This window comes from Cricetulus griseus, chromosome 5 (genome assembly GCF_003668045.3).
Source record: "Cricetulus griseus strain 17A/GY chromosome 5, alternate assembly CriGri-PICRH-1.0, whole genome shotgun sequence".
Lineage (NCBI taxonomy): Eukaryota > Metazoa > Chordata > Mammalia > Rodentia > Cricetidae > Cricetulus > Cricetulus griseus.
Window position 1 is genome coordinate 180,166,434 of NC_048598.1, and position 12,421 is coordinate 180,178,854.

At 41.4% G+C, this 12,421-nt stretch overlaps 2 pseudogenes and 1 gene segment (V, D, J or C); all 3 read right to left on the minus strand.

The window, feature by feature from the left end:
- The window catches only part of LOC118239017, a 6,560-nt pseudogene extending 2,926 nt beyond the window's left edge, over positions 1-3,634 (minus strand).
- A 1,572-nt stretch (positions 3,635-5,206) lies between these two features.
- On the minus strand, positions 5,207-5,680 carry LOC113831737 (annotated as a pseudogene).
- A 5,892-nt stretch (positions 5,681-11,572) lies between these two features.
- On the minus strand, positions 11,573-12,197 carry LOC118239018. The segment is given in 2 exon segments: positions 11,573-12,069; positions 12,152-12,197. Coding segments are annotated over 2 exon segments (543 nt in total).
- Positions 12,198-12,421: the final 224 nt, after the last annotated feature.

The following is a 12,421-nucleotide window of genomic DNA, read 5'->3' on the forward strand; positions in this document are numbered from 1 at the left end:
CAGGGTGTGTGGCCTGTGTTCAGTGCTGATCACAGAACGGGAGGACCTGGGAATCCAGGGCAGGGCTCCTCTGCCAGAGCTGCAGGGTCAGAATTGGGCTGGTTTTCATGGGCAGAGAGAAGCCACATTTGCATGTCTTCCTGCTAGAGCAGGCTCTGGAGATGGACCTGGGAACAGGGTACTGCTCAGAGCAGTTATAAGATACCTTTCACAGTAGTGACAGATACAGAAAACAACAGAGTAAATTATCTCTGTGAACATCATTTCAATATTAAGGATTCACCACACTTTATAGACTTCCTTTTCCTTTTTATATTTTATCTAACAATTTTTAATTGGTTTTTATTTAAATTAAAATCAACCATATTTTATAAACCAATACCAGTTTTCTCTCCCACCTTCCCTTCCATTTCCCCCATCACCCCCTCCATCCCATCCCCTCCATCCACTCTCGAGCGAGGGTGAATCCTCCCATGGGGGATCATCAACGTCTGTCACATCATTGGAGGCAGGACCTAGGCCCTCCCCCATGTATCTAGGCCAAGATTATTCCTCTATATGGAATGGACTTCCAAAACCCTTTCGTGCACTAGGGATAAATACTGTTCCCAGGCCTCCCAACTGAAACTCACATTCAGGGGCTTTGATTCAGTTTTTGCTGTTTCCCAACTGTCAGATTGGGGTCCCTGAGCTCCCACTTACTCAGGTCAGCTGTTTCTTTAGGTTTCCCCAGCATTGTCTTGACCCCTTTGCTATCACTCCTCCCTCTCTACAATTGGATTCCTGGAGTGCAGCTCAGTGTTTAGCTGGGGATCTCAGCTTCTGCTTCCATCAGCTACTGATGAAAGCTCAAGGATGGCATTTAAAATAGTCTTCAATCACATTATAGGGGAAGTGCATTTAAGGTAGCCTCTCCACTATTGTTTAGATAATTAGTTGGGGCCAACTTTGTGGATCCCTGGACATTTCCCTTGTGCCATATTTCTTGTTAACCCCAGAATGGCTCCCTCTATTAAGGTATCTCTTGGCTTACACTTATTTTCCAATATTGCAGTAGAACTATGTTCCCATGGACATAGCAAAGTATCCCTTCATATCCATCGAAACACGAATTTTCCTTTTTCACTTAATAAATAGCATTCATTCCTTTGATTCCAAGGTAAGTTTTATACTTTTGTCTTTAATATGCATTTGTCTGCTGATACAGTTGTAAGATTCATGAAACATTTTGCAACTCCTATGATTGGTCAAGATGAAGGAGACCAATCACAGGATGGAGGGCAAAAGATATCTGTTCATGAGGACATCACTTCTCAACTATGTATTCCCTGAGGTATCTGTTAACCCTGCTGAATCAGATAAGTGAAACACATATCTTCTTTTCTTGAGAAGAAAAACAATACTGATGTCTTAGACGCTGTTTCATTAGTAGTAACCTGTTAATAACCTTTAAGAGGGAGTAGTGACATTACAAGCACAGTATTTATTAGTCAAAATGAGGTATGTGTTTTGAAATGTTGACATTTGAATGGAGGCCTCATATATACTACACAAGAACTCTTAAATTTGAATACCTCCAAGTGCTTGATGAGAAAAAGACACAGAAATGCCTTAATTTTATTTATGTGTATATGCTTGGGCAGTTTAAGTCTCATGGTGATTATGAGCTGCCTATTTCATGTGTCAGGAAATGCACATAAATCCCCAGTCGATGGGGGATGTACTTCTGTGTATGTTTATCTTATTTATTGTTAAATAAAATGCTGCTTGGCCAATGAGACAGCAAGTTTGATGGGACTATGAGTCAAAGAGGATTCTGGGAAATGTAGTAGAGAAGTGGTGATCCAGGAAGGAAGTGACATAGCAAGGAGACTCATATTTCAAGAAGGAGAAACAGGAAGCATCCTTTTTTTTCCCCATTCACCACCTCCAGCGACAGGATGTGAGCCACCAGCAATGAGTGACGCCAATAAGGCATCCAATAAGATAAGTCCTATAAAATATATAGATTTATGATAATTAAGACTGAGCTAACAGATGAGAATCCTAGTCATTGGCCAAGCAGCATTGTACCTAAAATAAGGTTCTGTGTATTCATTTGAGCCTAACTCAGGCGGGTGGCTGGCGTAAAGCTCACACGTGGCGGTGGGGCTCAGATGGCTTTTGGCAGAAAGATTTATCATAACACCCAGTTGCTTCTCTACACTGAATGAGCAGTCATAACTTTCCTTCTCATGTTTACCTCAGCTCTGTTTTACACACTACATCGAGCCAGAAGAAACTAGAGGTCTAATTGTAAATGACATCCAGGCACCAGGAGAACACAAGGACCTCTTATCAAGTGTACGCTAAGAAATAGATATCAAGGAAAGCAAAATTATGGTAGGCCATCCCTTTTTTTGGGCAGTGAAAGTGTGAAGATAGTTACATGAGAGGGATTATCCCAAATAAGGAGTTTATGACTGTTGACCACAGTTAATGAGAATCCATACTGGTTTACATATATGGAGAGGGTAGAATTTTATGAGTTAACCCCCACAGAAAAACTTGTCATTCCACATGTTGTGGGATAATTCCTTAGGTCTTTGCCTGAAAACCAATTTTTTACCAAGATTCAAATGTGTAACAAGGAGTCTATCAAACATGATTATTAACTCTAACCTTTCATAGGATCTTCTTTGTATAGAAGAAGGAATCCATGACTTATTCAGGTTCCAAGATCTCTTGGGAAAATGGCATTAATTTGGGGAAGCTGTGATTTCTCTATCACATGGAGAAAACTTAACATGATGAATTACAGATTTTTAAAGTTCCCAAGCTTATTTACTGAACTTTACTGCTTTACTATCAAATCTTTCAGAACTCATGATTCCTTTTGGAATCTCTCAGTCTCTCTCAGTCTATGTCTCTGTCTCTCCTCTCTCTCTTTCCCTCCCTCCCTCCCTCCCCTTATGGAATGTATAAAACTATGTGGCATTGAAAGTGTTAACAATCAGCACCTGGATATCTTAGAGGGCTTGTGAGAAAAACCATGTGTTCCAGTTTGTGAATACAAAACTTGAGTAGAATATGACAGTAGAGGGGCCTCTGGAGGATTTCCTTGGCTGGAAGAGGAAACCACTGGTGCTAACATAAAAAGGCATGCTCATGCTGAATAGTCTTGAATTTGTCAGTTCCCAAGAAACCTCATACTGATTATGGGAGCCTCTGTAGGATCTCATTGACCCCTGCTGCTCTGGAGTGTCTCTGTCGGGAGTTTTTATTCAGGCTCCCACAGGATTTTCTTCACTGTGTTTCTGGCACAGTAATACATGGCTGTGTCCTCAGATTACAGATTGTTCACTTTTAAGAAAATTTGACTCTTGGAGGTGTCCCTGCTGATGCTGATTCTGGATTGCAGAGCTGAATTATATGCTAGGCTTCCATGATAACCTATTCCTCCCGTCTACTCCAGATCCTTTCCTGGAGGCTGGCGGACACAGTGTACATTATAGCTGGTTAATGAGAACCCAGAGACAGTGCAGGTGAGAGACAGGGTCTCAGAGGGCTCCACCAGGCCAGGTCCTTTCTCCTTCAGCTGCACCAGAGACAGGACAATCAAAATCCCCATCAGTCATACAACCCATAATGACATGCCATGGTCCCTTTGCTGAACCCCTGAACACTTTTATTGATGTGTCTTGAGCCTTTGTGGGAGAGATATGAAGGGGTGGGGATGTGGGGGATATTGGGGTATTTATGTGACATTCTGTCTGTGGATAAACACTGCACACATTTGTGAACAGTCCTAGACTCTGCATTAAAGATGGAACCTGACAGATGGAGAGTCACTTTACTTCGTGATATATCTATTAGTTGATTGTCTTAACCCTTGGATGACTTCACAGCCATGGGTACGTTGGCATCACCAGTGGGAAACTTTTATGCTATAAACAGAGGACATGAACTTGGGAGGAAAATGTGTTGTGAGGGCCAAGGAGAGGGAATTGGAAGGAAAGAGTTGAGTGAGTATATGGCCAAGATACATTGCAAATGTACATGTGTTTTCAAATAAAACACAAAAAGTGTTGTCAAAATAGTAAAGTGTGTTAAAAATCCATCACTGTAGAACATTAAAGGCCTCCTCTCCAATGATCTGATGAGCAGCTGTTTGGCCATCTGTGGCTTCCTTCCCTCACAAATGGAGTCCTTTAAATCTGCACAGCATCCATGAACACTGGAGTCACCCCATCTCCATCCTTTTTCTTCATCAGTTCCCAACAGTGCGACTGTTTGTGTGAACACATCCTCCTTCTCATGGCCCCTGAACTCCTCAGAGACACTGGGAACATACATTCCTGGGGATTGGATACCTATTGCCGTGTCTTTAATTCATTACATCCTCACATATTTGGCTAGCACTCTATTGAGCCTGCTGTTTTCAGATCATGTGGAATCCTATAGTATAACTTGGGGACTGCATGACCTCAGTGTGTGGCCACAGGAGTTGGTTCCCTTTTCATCACACCTATGCATCTATCCTTGACATACCTGCTTGGATGAACAGAAGACACCAAGAGGAAGAAGAACTTGACAATGTCGTTCGTCTCTCACAATGTGTGATCCGGCAGCACAAACTCTTGAACTGCTCTCTCTGATCAAGCGCATGTTCTTTGTAGACTCTGGTGACATTAAACTATGTTGATGATTCCCTGTCTGCAAAAGAACAATGTGAAATGTGAGCTTGAAGGGCCTGAGTTGACCACTAGGAAGCATCACACAGGTAAACATTTGTCACACACACACACACACGCACACGCACACACACACACACACACACACGCACACACACACACACACACTCAGGGATGGATAGACAGGACAGAGGGGGACTGCAAGAGGGATGGAGAGAGAGAAAGGAAGAAGAGGCAGGAAGAAAGAGGGAGGGAAGGAGAGTTGGCAGAGGAGGGCAAAACTGTATAAACATAAATACAAAGACAATTATCACAATGGAAACAGATTTTAAATAGAAATTAGGACATTTCAAAGATTACTACAACATAAGTGCAGAGAGAATCCCTGAGTGTGATATGGAGAGGCAGCACAGATATTGAGGAGTCCAACCCTGTTTGCCTCTCAGAAGAGGCTCTTCTGTGGCCAGAGCCCTGTGTGCTCTCAGCGCCCCCTGCTGGTCCTGAGGCGTACAGGGAGGTTTGTGTCTGAGCTCTCAGCAGCTTTCACTCACTGTGTCTCTTGCACAGTAATACATGGCCATGTCCTCAGACTTGAGATTGTTCATTTTTAGGTTCAGGGTCTTCTTGGCGTTGTCTCTGGAGATGGTGAATCGTCCCTTCACAGTGTCTGCATAGTAGATTAAGACTAGTACCACTAATGCTTGAGACCCACTCCAGCCCCTTTCCTGGAGCCTGGCGGACCCAGTGCATGTAATCGTCACTGAAGGCGAATCCAAAGGCTTAACAGGAGAGTTTCAGGGACTTTCCAGGCTGTGCTAAGCCTCCCACAGACTCCACCAACTGCACCTCACACTGGACACCTGCAAACACAGAAAATTCTAGTCAGAAAACTGTCACAGATGCTATATTTTACTTTTTCTCATCAGTACAGAACACACAGCAGTTCGTCTCCATAAGTTACCTTTTAGAATAAGGACAAGGAAAACCAATTTGAGTCCTGAGTTCATGGCAAGTGGTCTGTGTTCAGTGCTGATCACAGAATGGGAGGACCTGGGAATCCAAGGCTGGGTTCCTCTGCCAGAGCTGCAGGTTCAGGGCAGGGCTGGTTTTCATGGGCACAGAGAAGCCTCATTTGCATGTCTTCCTGCTAAGGCAGGCTCTGGAGTTGGGCAGTGCTCAGAGCAGATGTAAGACATCAAAGACAATGTCAGTTTCAGGAAGTGACACAGTATGGCAGCTACAGGTGCAGCTTTCCCTTGTTCAGAGTTCACCATGTTCCACTTAGTTCTGTCTTGTGTCTGTGATCTGAGCTTGCTGTGTGCATATACAGGCATGTCTCCTCAGTATGAACGTGAAATGCAATGGCTTCACACACAGTTTTGTTTCTACACAAGAGCTCTGTCTGTCCCACTGCCTGGGATGGACCTGGATCCTCCTTGATTAAATTCTTGTCTTGGTCAGACCTGCCTACAGTGGTTGTCATAATTCGTTCTCTATGATAAGAACACAGGTTGACTTATTTCCTTTTGTGTCATCCAAACACGGGTTCTCATTCCTTCTCCTTGGTGAGCACATGTGAGTCTTTCCTGATGTTTATTCATTGCTGAGAGAATTGTGCTCAGGAATTTGGAGGTTGCAAATGTGAGATCCCCTGTCACTGTCTCTCTGCTGCTAAGTGTTTGCTGTGGATTCAAATGCCTATTTGCAGCAAACTTAGTTTTTTTTTTGATTCCTGACTTTCTCCCTTAGATTTCTTAAAATTCCTCCCACTGTCCTCTTCATCTTTCCACCAGGAAACAAATAACTTTTTGTTTTAGATTTTTTCATTTCCCAAACTTTATACAATTAGCATATCCAAGGCTTTTCATTAATTTTTAGGATGCCTAGAACATTAAATTATATTTTAAATGAAGTACGTAGTTACGACACCTTAAACAAGAGTAGAAACACACACACACACACACACAGTATATCAAAAATAACCATAAATTTGTATCACTATACAAATATCCATATCAAAGTAAAATACTTGAGACTAGAAGTTGTTTTTTAGTTCAAAAATAGACTCAAGAATCCACCCTCTATTCCAATCAGTTCTATATCCCCTATTTTCCATTCATAAGGAGACCCCGGAATATAATCCCCCTTTTTTCAGCTTCTTTCCAGAAAAATGATCAAATAAATCTTGTACCCAATCCTACCCAATGATGACAAACAACCATAACCCTCTTAGTAACAAAAAAATCCCACTTACCCTCTCTGGAATGTGGATGTTGTGTTCACTAGATGGCTTCTTGTTGTCTCAGGGCACAGGTTTCCCTACGGGACCCTGAGAAAGCAGGGACAATGGTCAAGTCCTGGGAGAGCTAGCTGTATCATTTTGTTTAGTCTCTTGAGATGGGACAGTGTAGAGCTCATCTGAAATCTTGGATAGAGAGTCTGTGAGGCTGGACCATCTCAGATAGCAACTCTGAAGTTGTTTGGGATGCAGAATTTTAGGAAACTGTAGTAGGGTCACTATGAGAGCCTGGATCATCTGGGATCTTTGTCTTCACTGGTTAATGGTTCTTTTTTTCTGAAAACACACAAATTTGTAAAGATAACATTTACATCTGATTTGACACAAACATGGAATGTGCAATGTGTACAACTCAGCTAAAGATGACATTTTTGTTCTATGTTTGAGCAGGTAAAAGGCATCTTTATATTTTTTTGGACTGCATAACCAAATCTCTATCCACACCATATGAAAGGATGGCATTCAATAATAAGTCATGAGGTCTCTGAAGCCAACAGATTAATCATGTCTCATCCCGTCTCATAAGAGTTGGTCCCAGGTAGAGGGATGAGCATATATGTCACCTGTTTTGTAGTTTTTAAATTTGTTTTATTCGTATTTGTAGCCAATATTTTCAGGTGGTTACCCCCAATCAAATCTGATCTTCCTTAATTGATAAGAAAACCATAGCTTTTAATTTCTAGTGGAAATAAAGGCACAACCTCTCCCTCAATGCAACATAAATTTCTGACTTCCATTTTTAAGTTAAGACAATTAAAAACTATGTAGGATGGCTACTTTATCAATTTCCATAATCTGATGTCTCTCAGCACCTATTAATTTTTTACACTAGCACTAGAAATTCAAATCTAACACAATACCCTATAAGATCAATATACCCTGTATATTTCCCATCTTTATGTTGCTTATTCTTTCTGTATTACTTTATTCTTTCATTAAGGAACTTGCTTGTTATTTGTAAACTGATTATCTTTTCTATGATTGTATACACACACGTTACTGAATCTGTTGAAAGGTTTCCATGTTCTGGACTGTTTTACTAGTGTCTGCAGCATTCTCTGACCATGTGAGCCAAGCTTTGAGCCTGCTGTGCAGCTGTGCAAGTGGCACTGGCTGCCTCAAGCCCCCAGGCAGCTGCATGGAGTGCTTCTCTACTCATAGCCTGCCTGAAAGGCTGTGGACTAGAAAGCTGTGTCTGGCTCCTTGTTGGTATGTTTGAATAGCTTTTACGCTTTCTCGGTTCCTATGTGGAAATATGCACCCCCATGTTGCATTCCTTTCTTCCCTTTGCTCAGAAGTCCCGCCTATGTCTCTTGCCTGGGTATTGGCCATTCAGCTTTTTATTACATCAATCACAGCAACACAGCTTCACAGTGTTCAAATATTCCAAAACGTAGGCAGGTCTCTGACAGGTGGAGGATGGCAACATTCATGATTTTTCCATTTCATGCGTCTGTTACAAAGAAACTCAACACTTCTTGAGTATCTGCTGAGTTTCAAGACAGTGGGACACAATGGTCCTGTGTAAAACAGACTTCCCAACCTAGAATACAAAGCAGTGTGAAAGCAATGCCTGAAGAAAACAATCCATTAGGATGGAAAACAGAGAGAGCAGGAAGGTCTACTGCCATTAGAGAAATTCAGCAAACCTATGTACGAGGGGAAAAGACCAGTAGAATTCACTCACAAGCATAAACATTGTCAGTATGTCTGTCCCTAAGTGACTGATATAACCATGTAAGGACAAATTGACAGAAACCTCAGGGACACAATGAATGTTTTCTGCCTTGCAGTACAGTGTTTTCATGGGTGTTCATTCACCTGTGATCTCAACAAGACACATGTTAGTAAGCAGATGTTACGGTGTGCCCACAGCACCTCCATACATCATTGTTAAACAAGGTAACTAATGTGAATCTGTCCCTACTTTTACTCAAGGACCAGCCCCAAGCTGATGATGCATAGGAGAGGGAGCACAGGGATGTGAGAGCTAGAAGCGCCATTCAGTGAGGGTGTCTTCATGAGGATTCACACCTCAGACCTTTAGACAGGGGATCCAGCAGTGACACAGAGTGCAGTAGTGAGATGAGAAAATTAAACTGGAAATGCAAAAATCCATTTCTTTGTCTACTCACCCATATGTGAGTCGCTGGCTTTGACTGAACCTAATTCCCTGCAGGAACCCTAATATGCTGTCTGAACCACTGAGAAGTTTCTCCATGGCTGGATGTGCAGTCAGAACCTTCCCTCTCATGTTTGCAGCAGCTCTGTTAACCACAGCATGAATTCCATATAGAGTTGAATGAACCTTCAAGGACATATTATGAGTGAAAGCCAGTCACTGAGAGAACAAAAGGACTCTTATCAAAGTTACCCTTAAAAAAACCAACAAAAAAGTTCTCAGATTAAGTAACATTGAGAGAAGGTTGTCCCTGTGTTATACACTGTAGACTGAGAAGACTAGACTGTTGTATTGGAAGGACTATTTAAACCATGAGTTGTGTGGATATTGACCATAGTTAATATGATGTTATATTCTTCATATATGCAGAGAATTGATTTTATAAGGTTATCACCCCAATACAATAATTTGTAGTCTCTCAACAGTGCACTTGTATGTGAAAACTATGATAGTTGGGGTAAATGCAATCAGTTTTAACATCATTTAAGTAAAATAGTGTAGGAATGTAACAAAAAATACAGACAGTAGAGTAATACACCCACCCGTTAGGATAATCTCTTGTGGTTCTTAGATACACAGTACTCTAGCAAGGAGTCTTCATAAATAACAACTGTACAGATTTTTATTTTACATCATTACATTTCAACATTTAATTATTTGTAAATTTCCTTAAATGTAAATAATGGCTTATCACATTGCTAATTATACCACCGTTAGATTCATGATTATACTATGAATCTATTTTTTTAAATACCTGGAGTCTTCTCATCACAATTGCAATGCCATTATAGTTGTTGATATTTTTATTTTTTACGTGAGAGTTAAGAAATTTACAAAGTTAATAAATCACTGAATCAACTAGATGGGAATAATTGTTATAACATGGTTTAAAGTGAGAGCCGAACATAACAGATCTGAGGCTACCAGGTACTGATGAAATTTATTTCCATGTCTGCTCTGAATGATTCAGGTTCAGCCACTTTATCTGGGGACATCTTGCAGGCCAACTGGTGAGGTTCTTCAGTTATTTCTATAAAATCTACTTACAGAAAAATCTATAAATAATTCATGAATTAGCTATTTTTATTTGTTTTTTAACACTTGACACCAAGCTTGATATTTATTTCCTCATGGTCAATCAGAATTAGGGAAAGAACAGAGCAGGAATATGTGTATTATTGTCACACACGATCAGGGCACATGCTTTGAGAACACTTACTCTGGTCTTTTTGACATTGAGGTGGGGATTGCCAGGATTCTGCATCTATAACAACTGGCTATGTTTTCTGTGTAACTCCCTAGATGGAATAAAAAGACATAGTCGGGAGCAGAGAATTTCAGGGACTGCCTATGCAGAGTTGGTTCTTCTGTTCTACTCCAGGGGGGCACTTGAACTTGTTTGTTTAATAATTTATTACTGCAGTATTGATGTGTGCATGGGCTTTTGGGACCTAGTCTTAGACTCTCAGTGTCAGGTTGTATATTTTCTTTGTTGAAAGGGAAATTCTGGAGAATTAGAACCTCTAGCCATTGTCTTTGCTATTGTTTAGGTCTAGCCAATCATTTAAAAGTGTCTTCCTGCTCATCCCATGACCTCAACATTCCTGTGTGCTGATCCTCAGCCTGACCCTGGGTAACAAGACAGTGGATCTGTTGCTCTCAGTTTGTGTGGACTGTTCAGTTCACTGCTGTGAATCCTAATATCGGGAATCTAAGTCCCAGAATCTGGTCAATTCTGTCCCCAAAGTTTCACCACACAACTGCTGGTGTCACAGCAGCCTTCTATGGGAAGAACTTCAGAGAGATGGGACCAGGTCTGGAGCTGACATCAGCTGGGATGTGCACACTGACGGCTGATAATGATGGGGTTTGGGGGATCATGACTCACCTGGGGAGGAACAATTATTTGAGACTCTGACATGAAATTCTACTTTTACAAAGGGAAATATATAAAAATGTAATTTGTCAAAAATCAAAACAAAGTGAACTTTCTTATGTGCTCTTGGTTGACAAGAAAGAAAATATGAATATTCAAGTTTCCAAGATCTCATAACATAAACGCAGAATAGGAGTCCTTTTTCTATCATATGTAAAAAAAATCAACCCACAAATTACAGATTAATCAAGATTTCTAAGCATACTTAATGAACTTACAGTTCACAAGTATAATACATTGTGGTGTCCTGTGGAAGACCATGTACATATATGAAATAAATTGAATGGCTTTAAGCAGATTTTATACACACACACACACACACACACACACACACGTATATCACCATAAATTATATGTCAACCTTTCTTACAATAAGAAAAAATTATAAATTATTTTGTGGGGAAAATCCATTGGTTCTAGTACATGTAAAAATACCAAGTTTATAAGGCTACAACTGTCAAGAGGGATCTCTAGTGGATTTTTTATGGAAAGTGGACACCATAGGTTCTAAAATTAAAGCAAGTGTTCATGCAGCATAGTTTAATACTTCCTAACTCCTGAAGCAACCCAGACTGGTCCTTGGAGTCCCTGTTGGTCCTCTGCTCCCCCTGTTGGTCGTGACTATCCATGCAGTGAGGATTTTGTTCAGGCTGATACTGGATTTCTCTCACTGTGTTTCTGACACAATAATACAGGGCAGTGTCCTCAGTCTGCAGATTGTTCAGTTTTAGGACAACTTGACTCTTGGAGGTATCTCTGGTGATGCTGATTTGGGATTGGAGAGCAGAATTATACCCAGTGTTTCCATCCCATGATATTCCTCCCATCCACTCTAGACGCTTTCCTAGAGGGTGGTGGACCCAGTGTACATTGTAGTCACTTAAAGAAAACACAGAGACAGTGCAGGTGACAGACAGGGTCTGTGAGGGCTGCAGCAGGCCAGGTCCTGACTCCTTCTGCTGCACCTGGGACAGGACACCTGGGGACAAACAACATCACCATCATTCATAAATCCCATAACAACATGGCTGAGTCCCTCTCCTGAAACCCTGGACACTTACAGCTTGGAAAGTTCGCCAGGCAGAAAAGCAGCACCAGGACAGCCATGCTCTGCTGGAGGCTCCAGTGAGAAGGAGATGGGGCTGCTCAGCTAGGCCTGGGCTTTCAACTTGAGCCCAAGGTTGCTTTGCATTGAGGGAGGACCCTGAGAGGACAAAAGGAGGCACAGGGCAAGGTTTCCACTCTTCCCTCAGGTGAATGATGTTTGCCTTGTGCTTCTTATAGAAGCTAGTGTCAAAATAATCAGGAACATTTCCTGATTCTTTCTGGAT